Here is an 18,191-nt window from a genome sequence, read left to right on the forward strand (position 1 = left end):
AAAACCCATATTAGAAACAAATTATTATTCCAAGCAGAGTATTTTTATGTCATTTTTTTAATAATTATCTTTACATGATTTCATGTTTTCCACCATGAGGTTTTGCTTACAATCTCTCACCAACAAATATATAATAATACCTTGATGCATAAGATAGTATATACAATCCAAAGATGGTGTCAGACTAACATGAAACATTAATACATTCACACACACAAGATATAAAGACATAAGACACATGTACATTCATATCACATTCATTCATCAACACATACACCTCTCATCCTGCCCCCTTTACCATCTGCAAACATAACTCTCATAACATAAAGTCCCCCGCCCCCTTTCCCAACCATGCCACAAGTTCTTTGTTGAGTTTTATGGGGCCTCATAAATATTCTTTCATACCTCATTGAATTTCTTTGTTTTATTGTTCTCTTCAAACAATAACTTTTCTATGGTCAAATAATATCTCATCAATCAGCCTCATGCATATGTTATATCTGATAAATGTTCTTAGGGATACTAAATTGCATCTTGCATCCTTGCATCCTAATATTTTTATGTCTTAAAACATGTCTGGAATAAGATAAAACAGAGATACTGTAAACGTGTTGATTCACTTTTCCAGTTTTATTTCCAAATATAAATAAACACCTCAAACAAATATGAAAAAAGGAAGCCACACAGGTATCAGTATTCTGCAGTAATGATAGTAACATTAGCACCTTTAAGGCAGTCGGTTGAAGCCACATCTATTCGCCTTGACAATGTAGCATAATAAAATATTAAATGTACATACATTTACAAAAATATACATCCTTTACTATAACAAGCCCTGGTGGAATGCTTTTTTACAGCTTTAAGTAAAAACAAAGAAAAATAAAACAATAAAACAATAGATAAACTGGACAGCATGTTAGAAAATACTTTAAATATAAAAAACTACATATGCACTACATATGACATCTTTGACCGTGCAATTATATAACACATTACAAAAATAACATTAAAACTACACAGTATGTACACTCCTATTTCGTGAATGCTACATATCAAACAGACAATTGAAGTCTGTGATCAGTTTCATAATGTTTTGTTTTCAGCCTGTTCCTCTTCATACCTGCGCTCAACATTCCTCTGCTCGACTGCCCAACATGTAACAACGCAGTTCATGGGATTTGTTTCTTCATACTGTACGCAGCAGGAGCAACACAGGCTGTGCTAGTTGGCTTTTATTATCCCTCTGATAGAGATCTGTTGTTTGCACACGTCCAGACGAGTGCCGGGCTATTGTTTTGTTTTATGACCATCTCTGCTGGGTTGCCATGGCACTAAGGCCTCTGGCCCCAAAGTCTAATCCTGTCCAGTGTGTCGAAATTCCAGACGTTGGCTGAATCATTCCAGTATCACAGTCGTACTCCCAAATGTTGTCATAGTCCATTTCCTGGTCATCTGGTTCTGTGGGTTCAAGATACGAGTGGTGATCTATAGGAGGGAGAGAAGATTCCCAGGCTTTTAGATTCAAACAATGAAAGACAAAACCTCGCCCTGACTGAATAAACTTAGACAGTCCCAACGTACTTATGGTATGATTGGCCCTGTCCCAATATTGCCCCGACAATTATCTTTCTGTAAAACCAGTATTGTAACCTATCAGTACATTTTCATTTGTTTCACTGTCTAATTGTTCAGAAACATGCAACCTGAAATCACTTGGTTGCAGCATGTGTTAGATTAAATCTGTAAATCTAAGATAAATGCAATTAGCAGGTACATGCTTCTCTTGTTTTCATCCAGGTGAGAACGCATCCGACATGGACAATCTCCTGCTGTGTGCTATATGTGTGAAAGGGCAACTCCGTAAAATGTCAGGACCTGATTCTCCGGATGTTGTCCGGGGTTCATATGTGAAAACGGCTTGTGATAAACGAGCCTGTAGATATGAGAGAGCGTAACCCTGCCCAGTTGTGTGCTGTCAATCACACTGTAGAAGTAAATCCTGTCTGTGGAACAGTGCTCTCTTACACTGGGTTTCCGCTACATGAGACATCTGCACAAATGGCATTTAGAGAGGCACTAAGTTTCACTTCACTAGCACATTTGCGCATTTCCTGCACTTTCATTTCTGCAGCCTTTAACCTTCTGTCTACCTACTGACAGATTGAAATGTTCAATCAATCCAAAGTGCATGTGTGTTTAATTTAAGGTGTAATGGAGTGTGAGCAATGTTCTGTGTCCTTGGTGGTATTTGGGTAGGCGGCTGACAGTGTTGACTTTCATAACTCACACTTGTGAGGAAATATGATGCCACAGTGTTATAGCCATGATTTGAAAGAGCAACTATTGTTTCTCAATAGAAATATAAACCCTATTTAGCCATGAAAGATTGAAAATCTTGTCAAATAAAAAACATGCTGTCAGGACTGGGAGCACATAATCATTTACTATAAACTGCCGTACTTGAGTTCACACAGGGACACTGTAGATAAGATGAGGAATGTTTCATTAGGTTTATGATTGCATGCCTTCAGTTCTTACCTGGTGAGTAACCATAAGGCATTTGAGAGGTGTTCATCACAGAGCCCGATGGGAGGAGTATCTGTCAACAGATGTGAAAACAAAAGAAAGTTACTTCCCATGATCAACAATAACAAACATTCTCATGTTCGCTAAAATATCTTCATCTGCGGCACCTGTTCAAATATCACCTGCAGAACAAGTATATACACACGCTCTGCTACCATACAGCGCTCCATATTTTGCACCACAGCATTCCAGAAACCGGAGTGTCCTGGGAGACGAGTATCTCTGTGTTTCTCACCTGCTCTTGCACTTGGCCGGGCGCAGGCAGCAGCTTTAGCCTTGACACGGCCTCGGCTCTCTGCTCTGCTTGGCTTTGAGGAGCCTCCATCTCCAGGCCCAGAGCCTGTCCCTGGGAGTTGGTCAGGACCAGGCTTCTCCTGCAACGCTTGCCCAGGGGAGGTGTGCGTAGCTGGAAGGAGGAGGGTAGGAGCTGGGGGGTCTGCTGGTGGTGGTGCTGATGAATGGGTTCTTGCCAGCTCTGATGCTGAGGAACAGAGGGAGACATGTCAGGATGGGGCAGTTGTGAGCATGTGAATCAAGTGTTTAGATGATTAACAATAAGGATAATTTCACCTTGCTGTCAAATAGATCTTTGGTTAAATGAGGTAATACTGCAGTGAGCAGATTTTGGTTAAAAAAAATCTTGTTTGTCTATAAAATCAAATGAAATTGAGCTGGTTTAAGGTGATTTAACCAAGAATTGTGAAACAAGTCATTACTAAATTTAGATTTAGTTGTTAATAACTAAAAATAGTTCAATCTTGTCATTAGAAATGATTTAACATGCTCAAAAAATCCAGACTACCACCACGACCAAATAAAAAATAAGTGGAAATATGCAAAGGTGTAAACACGTTCAGCAATCAGCTTGATTACATAGACCTACTGATTCATGAGTTACTGGTTGTTGCCAAGTCCCTGACAACACCTGATCTTTCTTATTTTTCCACTGTGTGTATGTGTGTGTTTACTGCTTGATATCAGACAAGCTGTGCAGGTGTAAATTGAACCTATGGATCCAGTATCATTGACCCACTTACCACTGGCCTGGCCTCATCCAGAGAGTAGATTTCTGGGCTGCAGGGTTCATCGTACAGGGGCGACAAGGGCTGCCGGGGGGTGCACATGTCCGAGTGGCGCTGCGGGGCGTTCAGGGAGTAGTTCAGGGTTGTCTGAGGTGTGCTCCAGCTGTTTGACTGATCACAAAAGATCCAAACAGATCCAAGAGTTAATTTAAAACACCATGTGATGACTATCACCAAATTTCCCTCATCCTCTCTGTCTGTCATTTTCTCTCACGCTCTGAAGGTTCACATAAGGCAATCACATAAGCCACACTTAGTTTTGGGATTAAGGATCAAATTACCAATTAGATTTTGGACAACAGTCTGTTGTCTCAGAAAACTGCCGTCAGCTGTCAATATGTATAAAAACTGCACTCCTAACTGCCATATAAATGTGGGGATGTCCCCTGTGTATAGTAAATGTCTGATTGGTGGCTTAAGTTTTGTTTATGAACTATAATAGACATTTCATTCCTTGCACCATCAAGTAGATTTATCTTTCAACCTCAATTCTGCACAAATGCCACTATTACCCCCTCTCAGCCTGCTGCTCGGTGTGTCTATTTTTGTTACTGATCACATGACATGTAAAATAAGTCTACAGTCTCGAGGGGAATATTCAGTTATCAAGTTAGATGCCAAACTGACTTATTACCTTGACAAGCGGCGCTTTCTCCAGCTGCTGCGGGCTGGCACGGTGCAGGGCAGAGTAGGGCGTGCTGTAGATCTGAGACAGCACCGAGCTCTCTGCAGGCTGGAGGTAGGAGCTGCGCTGTGGGGAGGAGTAACGGAGTGACAAAGGTCGTAGGTCGGGCTTGGTGTGGGATGACACACTGTTGGTCCTGCTTCCCAGGCGGGCAGTTTCAGTCGAGGAGGGACGGCTGGAGCTATACTGTAGAGACAACAAACACACCCAGGGCAAAAGTCAGCCAAGAGTTGTGGACTTATACAACACGGGTGGCATCGGTGATTTCAACCACGGAGTGCTAATAAAGCAAACATCCTCCCCTCATCATTAGTTTTCTGCATCATCGTGTGTTTTTTAGTCACCGCTCTCGACTGAGTGTGTGAGAGGAAAAAGGTCATCACTCATCAGTTTAATTGGGAGAGTGGTGTTTGAGGTCAGAAGCTGAACAACAACATGTCTTCTGGGCACTGAGCCCTTTCCACTTAAAGCTAATTAGATGGGCAGTCGGCCTACATAGTCCGTCTCTCAGGAGAGTTTGGTCAAAAGTCCTGATAATGCAAAGAATCTGAAATTAACAAGCAAACTTTTCACTGCTGAATCAGCATGTAAGGGGCTCATGTAAGATGTTTCTGGGATAAATTTCTGACTTTGTTAGGTTGTTTTTTTTTGCAAGGCCTGAGATTATCAGTTGTGCCTTTGTAGCTGCAACAGGAGCGGTTTAGTTGCTACACCTTGCTTAATAATTAACTCTGTAAAAGTAAAGCCTTGCTGCTCTGCTCCACCAAGGCAAATAAGAAGGAGGGGTCTTTTTTATCGATGTAAAACTAACTCCTACCACATTTATATTTGTGCAAATATTGGAGTATTGGTGTGTGTGTGCTTCAGTTTATTAGTTCAAGAATACTTAACACGAAAGCTAGCAAACAGCTGACTTACACAGAGGGGCTCACAGTATCCTGGGGAGAGAGGGTTGTCTTCATGAATGGGTAACTGAAGGTTGTGGGACCCACGTCCACTCTGTGACTGGCTGAACTTTAAGGATTCAGAGCGTCCTTGGCTGTTTCCACTCCACCTGTCAAACTGGGGCGCCTGTAGGTCACACAAGATGCAATAAATTAATAATATAACAGAGCAAAGAAGCAAAGCTAAACAGACTTTTTTGGATTTCTTTTGGACTGTTGACTTAATAGTAGTAGTTGCAAGGTATTCATATGCTGAATGTTGATGAATGAATTCTGAATGTTAATTTACAAAAGAGGCGCAGCTGCATTGTCTGCTTCTATTCTCACTTATCCTCATACTTAAATTCACTCTGCACGCAGGTACACAAACCAGGTGGAGATAGCTCGCGTGATAGGTGTGGATCATCAGCAACAGTGAAGAATATAATTGTTTTTGGCCCATGAAATGAAGGAGGGCAGGGCTCACCTCTCTGTGCGTCGGGGTGTAGATGATGTCATACACAGGGGGCGGGGGACTGAGAACGGGCACGTCAGCAGCTTTGAAATGCTGGATCCACTCGCAGAACTCGGCCCTATCCAGACAGGACACCACTATGGGGTTGATCAGCTTTCCTGGGAAGAGAGGAGGGGGGGACAAAGCCTGTCATTCGGTCCAGTCGCTCACTGGAATGTGCTTCAGTCAGATTGCCATTCACTGAGGATAAAACCAGCTCATTCATGGAGGGTTACACTTTGTGACGCTAGCGGATTCATGGAAAAGGCCACTTAGCGTAAAACATGCATAAGAATGCACACTCACATTTAAATCCCTTTAACATGTCTATTTAAACAACAGTGTGCTGAAGAAACTGTGGCTGAGCAGCTCACTGATTCGGTGTATTTACCTTCAATCATAAAGGTGTTGGGTTTAACGTCTTGGCAGGGTGTGGTCACAGTAATCATGTTGAGTGGAAGTTTCCCCTGTAATCATAATGACTCTTAAACACAACTCTCTGATGCAAACATTGGAAAACATTGGATGTACTGTATGCACACAACTCAGGATATGATTAAGCTTAAGGAGAAAAGTTCAATGAGGTCAATGGTACCTTATAGAAGAGCCCATCGTTCTCCTCTGACAGGATGATCAGCGTTGATGGGTACATCACCAGTAGTCTGTCATTCTGTTCCTGTGGACACATGAGAACAGCAGCTGATGAGCTTAAGGTGTGTGTGTAGTGTTTTCATTTGATAAGGGGGGCCGTATTTAAATATCATTATCCAGTACCAGAATACCAGTGTCACTTTAATGGCAGTTTACTACTTTGTGTGTCAACTTGCATTTCTCTCATATAATTTTTTTCATTGTTACACTTCTGAAAAGGAGCATTTTTAGTGCAACATAAGGGATTTGGCTCTTGTAGAGCCTTCCTTTTCTCCCTTTGAGTGCAGGGTGTAAGGAAAATTCTTAATAAAGTAAAAAAGTAAGCAATAAAGTAAAAGAGACCTTGTACAAGAGAGAATGGCACAAATACTTGATACAGCCTGACAAAGCAATCCCTTCTAACTATGTGAAGATAAGACTGAATAATGCAAAGTAAAGCACAGAGGCAGCCGTGAGACTTGGTGCAAACATTAAAAAAAACACCAGTTTTATCCTTTAATACTCTGTTGAGAGACACAGTTTAAATCCCAGGAGGATCTACAGTCAAACCAGTTAGTGGGGCATTTAAAGGTGCGGCAGACAGAGAGTTTATGTTTCCTCTCCCTGGCGGAGGGTGTGTCTGGAGAGACAGCTGACATTCCAGCTGTGAGGTGAGTCGAGTCACTGCGTGAGCTGGGAAAATGCCTCTCACACACCCAGATCCTAAATCTCACACACTTCAATAGTGCTACCGCTATTTCCCACAGTGAATTAATTACAGATACCCATGCAAGCTGTGTCATGAGTACTGTTTTTATTGGCTGCTATGTGAAGCTATACCAGCATTATTTATTCACGCTCATGTCTGATTTGGCTCATAGTCATTTTCTCAAGAGTCATCAGTTGGTTGCAGGTGTCTGACACCATGTTACACCTTGACAGGAAAATACATATGAATAGAGTTATGTAAAGATGGACTCCAACCTTTCCCCTCAATCCTTACATTGTGTTGAGGTAATGCGTATGTGTGTTGCGCAATTTAAAAGCTATTTGAGTCACCTGGATTTAGAGCTGATGTTATCTTGCATTTATTCATCATGTGAAAAATTCCCAGAGTTTGACAACATGTATGTATCATAACTGACAGTATACCACACTGCAGATTGTGTGTTTTACTTCTGTATGACTCAGATTTGATAAGCAGTAGTTGTGTCGTACCTGACAGGGCAGGTGCTGCAGTCGGACTTTAGTGACGTAGGTGATAGGACCCAGGCTATCTCGCTGAGAGCCCTCCCACTCGTAGATGGGCTCTCTGTTGATGGAGTTCCTCAGCTCCTCTCTGCCTTCAGGAGTCTCATGCTGGTTTAGCTATGGAAGGTACACAAGGGATAACGGAAGTCAGACAGAATCATAAGCAAAGTAAATATGAACAGAGCTCTGCCCTTAAGCAAATTTAAACATGTTGATTTTTTCCCCCCAGAATATCACTCTTTGTTGTGTAGCCTCCTAAGCTAAGGCTTATAAAAGCATCATCAGTTCTGTTATTTTTCTTCTGTCATGACACATCTAAGGTTCATGTGTTTCATCAGCTATTTCCCCACCTGCGGGTGTGGAGTCAGCACTTTAACCCTGTGCAGATGTTGGGGTTAAGTTTGATGTAGGCTGTGATGCGGTCAAGGCCGCTCCCTAGTATCCAGCCCCGAGGCCCAGAGCTGGCAGTGACCTACTTGACTCACCGAATCAACACGCTCACACACATCCTGTTTTATCAGAATGGGTTGAAAACAAAAGCATTTTCCTGGCTAGTTCACCAGATGGATTAGAAGATGACCACATTCACGTGGATCTTGTTGTGTTGCAGCACAAGAGCGGGTTTTTATGAGTCATTGGCTATTTGGGGAAAGGAGCCACCAAAAAAGTGTTGTTGAACTTACCTTCACTCTGGTGAAGTTCTCAGGTGCAATTGCAGTGCCTCCATTCGCCTCGATATTTTCTTTAAGTAGGCCAAACCATAGGTCCAATTCCTCTTGGTTGGCACAGTAGACGATGATGTGGTTAAGGCTGACACCTGCAGGGAAAGGCAAAGGTCAAAAGGGAAAATGGCACCAAGGGTTCTCGTTTTTTTTTTTTCTGAAAGCTTTCCGTTATGGTGATGAATCATTAATGGGGTTCACACTCTGTTTCCTTGGGTGTTTAGAGCCTGTTATGTAATACACATAATAAATGTTAACACATGTTCAAGACAGTAAACCACATGTAAGAGTTACTGTGGAAGATCAGTCCCTTGACCTGCCTCGTTTGGCATTTAAAAATTGTAGCAGACTCTCCCTCCCACAACCTGCTTACCCAGGAGGAGTGAACAAGACCTGGGATGAAAAGAGCTGGAATCTCCCTCTATCAGTCCCACACATACCAGAGATAAACAACAAAGATAGCCTTTTTCATTCCAGCCCCATGGCTTTGTACTGTAATTGTTGAGAACTATAGCCTTGCCTTGCCTGCTCCTTAATAAGCAGCCACTCTGGACTCATCTGTTGACTTTCTCTTCATTTCAGCTCTTAATTGTAGACCTTGACCATAGCACTCCCTTGAAAAGTGTCCACATTTGAAGCAAGAAAAGTGATGTGAAAATTCTGGGGACTGGAACATATAATGAGACTTTCGCTCATTCAAACTATTACTCAGTTTACAGAGGTCATTAACTGTTGTTAAAAGTAATTAACTGTCATTTTCTAACTTTCACAGCCGCACTAATTCAAACCATGTGAAGGCTTCTGGGAATATTCTCAGACTGTCTCATCACACTCTAACTCACCAGCACCACTTAATACTAAAGCTGATTCATATTTTCAGCCATGTGTGAGGAAGACGAAAGCCTCACAGAGGAAACATCTACATCGGATCTCTCACTTGACTCAGAATTTCGTCATGTTTCCTCAACATGTTCCTTGTCAGTGAGTCGTCCCGTAAGGTAAGTAAAGTTCTGTAGTGCATAATGAAAACAACTGAAATACAATAACACAAAATAACAAGCTTTATCCGGGAAATTGAGGAGCCAAATATGAGAAAGCAACGTCAAACTGCGTCAATATTGTGACAGCAGAGATGTTTCAGATTTCAGTTAGATAACGTTGAAGACATATAAACACAGAAACCTTACACTCTTCATAACTGACTGACCTTATACAAGTTAGATTTCCTTTTAACTTCATGGAGTTTATTGTTTCACCAGGCAAAGATCAAAGTTTAGTCCCTACAGCATCCTATTTCTACTTAATGAAAAGTTTCAGATTGTCCTTTCAGAGTTCAAAAGCTAAGTGGCATTACTACCAGACATTAACCTGAGCAGTTTTTGGAATGTGCCATAGATTATATGCAGTGACAAGGCTAAGAGCGGTAGCTGGGCTTTTCTGCACGACAGCTGGGCTGACTAAAGTGCACCTGTTGTCTAACAAGTGGGGCCTTTAAAGCCGGTTTGGCCCCCTGGCCAAGGGTGAAGGGGGCCCAACTCTAGTTAGTCTTGGGGTTGAGTGGAGGTGAAGAGGGTCGCGGCACCTTTGAATCACTGGAATGTGACAACATAGGAAATGCTGCAGCTTGAAAATAGCGTGTAGTTCCTTGCTGGTTTTTTAAGCGAGGAGAATTTTTACTTTGATCCATCAGTGATGAGAGGGACAAACATAGCAGACCACCAGCAGAGGTAAAAATAGTGACTTACTATGACCATTAAAAATGTAGTAAGAAGTAAGAAGTCAGCCACAGCTTGTAAACATCCTTCTGGATTAGTCAGTTACAGTCTGAGTGATTGATCAGCTAAATTCAACACAGCCAATAAAATCTCAAAACATTACAACATTCAAGGGCTTTGTGCCAACACCCACTTTTGTCTCTTCAGTACAAGTTGAACTTACCGTTTATTTGAAAGGCAAATTCTTGGGGTTGGCTGTGGTTGCAGTTCTGTTGCAGGTTGCAGATGGTGAGTTCTTTCAATGGAAGAGTCCCCTGCACACAAAACAACAAAAAGTTCAGTCATGCTTCTTTGGACAAAAAAACATTCTCTCATTTATACACTTCTAAGCATTCTCTGCTACATTTCCCTTGCTATTATGCTCTATTTGAGAGGGCTGTTCTGCTCTAAATTAACTAAAACACAGTTATAAAAGCTTATTCACCGTGACACTGAGGTCTTGTAAGCCAATGATGTAGTCATGTCTGCCTTCCATTTACCGTCATCTATATGCTGACTAACACTGTTTGCAGGTGCTTAGTTGTCTCTTTTTTGACATGACAAGTTTAGCCCTCAACAGACACAGAATCATGATGATTAATGACTGCTCACGCTTTATGAGACAGGTAAAGAGAAGTAATCATACTTTCTGTTTATCAACACACTGCTGGTTGACAGGGTATGCATGTCAAAAGTTATGACGACATAAAACTCTGCCCCAAAGGAATATTTAAAACTATTTAAAAAAAATCAATCCTGAGATATTGAGGAACCCTGGATTCTAATGAAGGGATGCATTTTTTGATAATATTGCCTGAGTTAAAACTCACCTGGTATGTCAGTCCGCTTGTGTTGTTGGACACAAAATGAAGGTGTGTCTGGAAGAGATCCAAGTAGCAATCATGTACGTCCTGCAGAGACGATAAGAGAAGTTGCAGATATACTGTTGATAAAAAATAAGTCGGGTGGCCTCCAGATTTGTGCTATCAGAATTCATGCATGTGCAGGTTTTAATTCCAACCAAACATTACAGCAGCTAATTTCACAGATTTGCAAACTTTTAATTAGAAAACTATTTGGTGAAATCAGCTGGTTTAGTGTTTTGATTAAACGAAACCGTGCATGTGCAATGGTATCAGTGGGCGTTGTCTAGAGGCCTATGTTGTAATCTAATCTCTTTTCTAATGTTTTCTCTGATGAGGAAAATATTACAGTCATATATTATAGCCCAATAAGCCTCTAAGATTAATGATTCTTTAAATCCCTGCCAGGAGTTATGTCTAATTCTTTATTTCATATTGGAACATCTTGTTCTTGTATCATCAGCTGTTTTATGAATCATTTAAAGGAAGTGTTGTGATTGAGTAGGTTCTGGATGCTCAGAAATGTGAAAACTTCTTAAGTGACCACAAAATATGATTAATAGTCACTTCACTTCCCTTTCTTTAATGATAATTGTATGGCTTTCTTTGTCAATACTTGGGTAATACATGTTTCCTTCCTTTGTGGTTTTATTTTTCTGTTGTAATACAATGTGTTCATTTGCCATCATGAGCTCACTGAACACACCTTTCCTTCTATCAATCTTTTCTTTTTTCTCTACTTTTTGACAGCTCTTGTGACAAAGCTCTGACAAATTGCAGTTCCCACAGCAAGGAGCCGGCGTGTCCTCTATCAGTCCCTGGGATCAGAGTTACACTCTCTACCCTGAGGTTTTCTCTCTGAGATGTTTCACAAGAGCAGCAGAAAAGAGCATGTCCAAACACAGGCTGCGGTCCGCTTTGTGGAGAACTGATTGGATTATTCACAGCCAGCCACCACGTCAATGCCAGCAGCGAGTTTCAGTGTGTTTGGTGGCTGCAGAGCAACATCCTGTTACTCTCCACCTGTTTTTGTGGTTTTGGCACTCACAGGGCTCACATGGATGACTGGCATGATGTGTCATTGTAGGCTTGGTCATTGTTTAAGACTTCATTGACCACAATAAAGATTTTGCAGCGCTTGCTTTGTTGCTTTCCTGATATTTCAACATAGACTCATTAAAACGTTATTTTTAATCCACTCACCTGGCAGTGAACGAAACGGAAACGAACTTTGGAGCTGTGAATCATCCGGCCATAATTCTTCACATTGATACTGCTTTTCTTCCAGCCGCTTGCCGGGTCATAGGGGAATGGTGGATCCCATTTTATATTCTCTATCGTCTGCAGATCTTTGGAGGACATTTCCTGCAATCATAATCACGGTGTCGGTGAAGTTTGAACATGACAATGATTAAACCAGTCAGACCAGCTGTTAAAGTCGGTCAGAGAGACAGCAATAAAAAATCAAATCGTGCACAGATTGACATTTGTAGGAGAGCAATTTTGTTTGGTATGCAGATGATAGGGTTTCATGTTAGTGCCGTTTCCTGCGAGCCGACGGAGGGTCTTACCTTCCTGGGGGTGACAGTGCACAGGATATTGATGATGCTGTTGGACTTCTCCTGTCCCTCTTGGGGATTCTTCTTGCGAAACAGGCGACTGCTGCTCAAGAGAGAGGAAAACCACGTGTTAGCACTCACTTTCCAGTGTTTACCATCTAGTCCATGTTTGCCTTTCAGTTCAACTTCACGACTGCAGTGTCAACAAGGAATATTTCCTGTTCACAGTCATTTGTTACTGTTGTCAGATGGAGAGATGACCTAAAAAAACAGTCTTTGCTCTACTGTTTGAATTCATAAATTCAGGGTCAGTGACTTATTTTTCTGTTTTCCTCTTTTTTTTACATTATAATCAAATGACAGTGACTCTGGACCCACTGGCAGAGTCAATGAATCATGGTTTCTATCTCATGTCATATAAATTAACCAGAGCCGCTTCCTTTGTCCTCATTCCATCAATGCCAGCCATTTAAATGATAAGAACAATCAGGTCTTGTGTTTCTGATAGTTAGGATATGCATAGGCAAATCAGCGTTCAATGTCCCTCTTTGTTTTGCATGACCCTCATCTGTTACCATTAGTGTCACAGCTTTATGAGGAAGCTCCCCACGCTGCAATGATAAGGCTCAGGGACTGCTTTTACAATCTCGGTTTGTAGTTTATCTGCTTATCTGCACATATGTGTTTCAGTGTCCTTTGTACAACAACCCAGGGCTTTGTCTGCGCAGTGGGAATCAAGGCCTGTCTAATCAGGAAGTCCATGTCTGTGATGCTTTCCCACTACATCTCTTTTTTACAGCTCACTTGTGCACAGAGAAAAATGCGATAACCGTGTACACTGATGCAATCTGCAGTTGCAAAGTGAAAGAGGAATGTAGATAATAGACAGGTAGAGATTTGCACACCCAACATTCTCCAAGTCATTGCTGAGGCATTCAACAGCTACTCACTCCTCTTCTCTGTGGGGAATACCTGAGTCTGGCCTAATTCACTAACACAAAGAGTTAGTAGGGAACACGGGAAACAGGAACACTGAATGTATTGTTCACGCTCAACCATCGATCCAACTTGGAAAGCGTATCAGTGTTCAAGCTTGAGCCGTTGGGTTTTTGAAACCCAGTGGGGGGTTTTATTGGGTTTTTATTTGAAAACCAAGAGCTACATGGCATGTTTGACAAAACCAGACCCTGAATCATCACACTGGAGCAGAGGCTAATTAGAATCAGATGTGGTGGTCTAGCAGAGTGGGCTGTACCAAGTGTAACATGCCCAGGCATATAATAATCCCAGAGGATTAAAGAAAACCAAATAGAAATCCAAGTATAACCCGTTAATGTCAGTCAGATCCTACATTCATGTTCAAAGCCTTCAGGTCAGATCATTACAAGCTGTTAACTTGTACATCAGGAGTCATAAACCGGATATCATCAGTCAATAATTATAATTGCCCACATGTGATCATGATAATGAATGGGGTCAGGTCCTGATTTTGGAGGGAAACCAGATTCACTGACAGCTGCTGGCAGATCATCTTCACAGAGATGCAAAGAGGAGGCAAATGGTAACTGGATCATTGACACCGTTGGCCAGGCGGGCACCACTCAGGCACGACTCCGGGACTATCCCGTATTACCATATGATCCTGACCCTGGCCTCACAAAATTCACAACCTCTGTTTAACCCCACTGCTCAAACCCTGAGAAATACCAAGAATTCCTTCCAGCTGAAATGCAAAGTCTAAAATAACAGCAGTCAAGGGCATGACGTGTACTCCGTATAGAGCAAACACACTGACACAAGTACAGTAAGAACGCCTGGACAAGTTGGATTGTTCTTACCTGTTTCTGCGTATGAAACTCTTGCTGGAGAATCTGAAGTTGTGCTGGGGGACACATGACATGCTGCTCCCCATGCTGCTGCGCTCTGTGGGGCTTTGCGCTGCTCTATAGAAAAACTGTACTCCTTCTGTGATGGATGAGTGTAATCCAAGAGTGCAGTGCGCTCCCTGCTGAAGTCTGACTTATACTGAGTGAGCACTGGGCAGGGTGAGGGCTGTATAGTCAGACCTGTGAGAGTGACTGCGTAGGAGGGGTGGAGTCTGGGGCTGTGTCACAGGCTGTGTGTGTGTTTGTGTGTGTGTAGCGAATAACCAGTAGGACTCACACCTTCTGTGAGTTGCCTCTGTCTGTTAAATCAATCCCAACAACAAAGACAGGGGGGTTCAGGGAGAAGTGTGCCTTTTCACACCTTCCAGGAGCCAAATGGAGCTCATTGTGGGTCGCCACTGAAATGAGTGGTCACTAAACACACTGGATGGTGTGTGTCAATCAAAGGGGAAGATGGGAGCTTCCACTGGCATGCCCAGACATGAAAAAATGCCTGCAGCCTTAAGGAGTCTATTTATTATTGGCCCACATGCTTGAAACACATCAGTGTCATTTTGAAACTGAGGTATCCAGGAAGTATTATATTACTATGAACTTCCCTGTTTTTGTGGTTTTACTAATTTAAAAAGAAAATACACTGTAGATGTTAAAAATAAGCAAAACCTCACTATGATATTTAAACCATGGGTACAAATGTTTTAGGTATCACATTGTTTTATGAGATATCAGTCTTGTTCTGCCTTTGTTCTTTATGGGATATTTGTCTTTAGCCTTTCATCACTTCTAGGTCAGTCGTCTGTCAGTGTGTGACGGGAAGGGAAGATAGTTTAAACAGGATGCTTGTGTATTCAAAGCCTCTCATTTTCATAAGGCAAGAAGTGTATGCAAACAGTGTCCTATTTGCATGTAAGGTGTTTGTTCCTAATTCATATATGAGATATCTACAAACTAAAAGGTGAAACCCTCCCTGACAAAATGATTGATGCACAAGCCTAAAATACACTTTAAGTAGGTAAATACAGCTTTTCTTCCTCAGTATTTAATTTTTTTTCTTAATGAATGTACAGTATAATGGAATAAGGTGTTTGAGTTGATAGTACAGTCGACGTAAAGTAAAGTTAGTTGTAAGTAAGCCTTTAAAACGAAACAACTTAGGTTTTAGGTTGCAACACCCATGACTCACACTAGAAAACATTATCCTTACATTTACAGTGACAAGTGGACTTATCAATCAGACGCAGGAGTCAAACACTCGTGATCATCCTGTGTTTGCTCACTTATTAGGTCATTGCTATTAGCTCCTTTGGTCATAAAATGAAACAGGCACAGCTCCCTGTCAGGTAAAGTCAACCTGTTCAACCAGATTGTTAAAACGGATGCACCCGAGGCAGCAACAGTCATCTGTCTGTTAAAAACCAACTGCAGAGTCATTGTCACCTTCCAGCCTCTAAGACACTGTAGTATTGTTCTCTAAACCCTGTTTGATGGGCTCCAGAGCTCATGACAAGATCACGTAATTTAATCAGTGAAGAATACTGATTGAGCTGCATGTGATGTAACTGAATATAAAACATCTTGGTAAGTGACAGACAAGATGTAGAGCTGACCAAAGAAAATAACTTTTATCGCATCAGTAGATGAAGTGCAGACTGATAATATAGATTGCCAGCATCTTATCTTGCCTCCATTTCACCGAGTTAATGTCTGCCTCTCACATTATTAGCACTGAGTGGGGTTTGTTCTTCTTTAGAAAGCAGAATTACAAGTAGAAAGAAACTGTGTGAAACACTTCAACCTCCAACAAGCAGGGACAGGATAGATCAATGTCATGACCACTAAAAACACGATGTGTCATATAAAATCGGCCCTAACTTATCACAACTTATCATTTAGATACGTAGCTTGTTAGCCACAATGTTAGAAACTTGGTTAAAGAGCCACCTAATTAACAAGAATACCAACAACTTTTTAATTTTATGAATTAAAATAATTACAGTTACAAAGGAAAAATATTTGCTGTATATTTTGGAGAAATAGATTCCTTCTGTATTTTATCTTCTACAGAAAATTCAGATAGTGAGGTGCAAATAACTGAAAACAATGCCATTTTATTTACTGTCAATACATTTTATAAACACAGTTACCATCCTTTTATATATATAATAATATATATACTATATATATTATTTCTGCTGTTTACTTTCAGCCTTTACTTGTTGCTGACCTCATAGCTGAATACTAAATCTTTATTTTTTATTTTTGTATCTGTGAGTCCTTAAAGGGACCCTCTGAGTCAGTGTAATCCTGGTAGCTGTTTGAGGTCCCTGTTTGTCTTTAGTTTCATTTCAATTCAAAGTAATCTGATCATTTTACTGAATAATCCATCTGATTACGCATGCAGTGTAATTCAACCAATGATTTAATCATTTATATTCACGTGCAAGCATATTTCCTGTGTATTGTTGATCATCATGGAAAAGCATTAGGATGGACGAGATAGTACATGTAGCCCGTATGGTGACTCACACTTCTGTAAGTATCCCTAGAATACGAGGAAGGCAGCCAACTGAAAAAAACGAAACTAGGGAATTTCTGCTTTGAGATCAATCCTGTTTCAGTCGGACGTTATAGGCAAGGTGCATCATCCAGTCTTCACAAAGGTTACAGGTTAACCAACTCTTTCCCAAGAATTCCAACATTCAATCAGAAACTACATTACATCAGATAAAAAAAATGTAAGTGGGTGGACAAACCTGCCCCTAAAATACAATAACAGTTTAGGTATAACCATAAACTTCATGACAAACATTTTTGTTCATCTATGCAAAGTCAGTTGGTCCAAAAAAGAAAAAGAGTGTCAGTTGGTCACAATGATTTTATCTGACATGAAACATCTCAACAAATATTGTATGTGTTGACATAAAATTTGACCCAGATATTCAAGGTCCTCAGAGGATTAGTCATTGCCAAAAATTTCCAAACAACAACTCTTGACTTCAGGATTATCTCTGAAACTAATGACTCAATCCCAGTCAGTCAATTAAGAGGTGTTTAAACTTGTGAGACGCTAACACGCAAAATGTTAGTATCTTCCACTAACATGCTGTTCATTAGCATATTACCATCTAACTATAGTTATGTGTATATGCTGAGATGCTGAAGGCAACTTTTGCATGTAAACATGCTGTTTGTTAATATGCTAGCAGTGCTGAAGTTGATGAGGTAATAGTAGGGTTGGGTTATATTTGTCATGTTTACAAGTTTACATTAATGATTCATTGATGGTATTCATAACTTTGTAAGTGGAAATGTTTTTAAAATCTCTGAGATGACAAATTGCGGCATAAACAGAATTTTTTCTTTAAATATCAGAGCTTATGAAGTTACCTTTTAAACTTTATTTTGTCGTTTACTCTGTCTTTTCCAAAAGCGAAACTGAAAGACGATAAAAACAAACATTGAACCAGTTCCAAGTTCAATGTCCATTACTTGTGTCATAACTTGTAACATAAAGGTGACGTATGTGTTGTTTACGTGACCTGTTTAAAATACAACCTACAGATATCAGTTTGATGGCAGCATCAGATGTCTTTAAACAACCACTGAACAGAGGATAAACCCTTTCGATTTGAGTAACAACATTATTTTTACTCTGGCGACACTCTCAGACCAAACTGTACATTTTTTCCCTTCTAGTGGTGAAACAAGTTTGTCTCTCCATTTTACAAACATCGAA

General features: G+C 40.9%; 1 protein-coding gene and 1 long non-coding RNA gene across 2 annotated transcripts; one reads left to right on the top strand and one right to left on the bottom strand.

Annotated features, from left to right (window-relative positions):
* Positions 1 to 456: 456 nt before the first annotated feature.
* Positions 457 to 16,533, bottom strand: plekhn1 (pleckstrin homology domain containing, family N member 1). Its single transcript, XM_044352475.1, has 16 exons — positions 14,408 to 16,533; positions 12,582 to 12,672; positions 12,214 to 12,375; positions 10,978 to 11,058; positions 10,332 to 10,422; positions 8,355 to 8,488; positions 7,639 to 7,788; positions 6,386 to 6,466; positions 6,182 to 6,257; positions 5,764 to 5,909; positions 5,272 to 5,424; positions 4,303 to 4,539; positions 3,624 to 3,779; positions 2,822 to 3,067; positions 2,539 to 2,599; positions 457 to 1,485 (listed from the first exon to the last, which is right to left on the bottom strand). Exons 1-16 carry the CDS (start codon positions 14,479 to 14,481, stop codon positions 1,301 to 1,303), a joined length of 2,124 nt encoding a protein of 707 aa, XP_044208410.1. The 5' UTR covers positions 14,482 to 16,533; the 3' UTR covers positions 457 to 1,300.
* On the top strand, positions 8,499 to 12,150 carry LOC122982878. The gene is made up of 2 exons (XR_006403550.1): positions 8,499 to 9,391; positions 11,761 to 12,150. It is a non-coding gene; the product is annotated as an uncharacterized LOC122982878 (long non-coding RNA).
* Positions 16,534 to 18,191: the final 1,658 nt, after the last annotated feature.

The sequence above is a fragment of the Thunnus albacares genome, chromosome 5, assembly GCF_914725855.1.
Source record: "Thunnus albacares chromosome 5, fThuAlb1.1, whole genome shotgun sequence".
Classification (NCBI taxonomy): Eukaryota; Metazoa; Chordata; class Actinopteri; order Scombriformes; family Scombridae; genus Thunnus; species Thunnus albacares.

Excerpts from the sequence above, each read along its gene's own strand:
- plekhn1 (XM_044352475.1), bottom strand. The coding sequence starts at position 14,481 with ATGGGGAGCAGCATGTCATGTGTCCCCCAGCACAACTTCAGATTCTCC. Across the intron at positions 8,489-10,331 it reads ATTTGCCTTTCAAATAAACG|GTGTCAGCCTTAACCACATC; the intron begins GTAAGTTCAACT and ends CTTTCCCTGCAG. Across the intron at positions 7,789-8,354 it reads AGAACTTCACCAGAGTGAAG|CTAAACCAGCATGAGACTCC; the intron begins GTAAGTTCAACA and ends TACCTTCCATAG.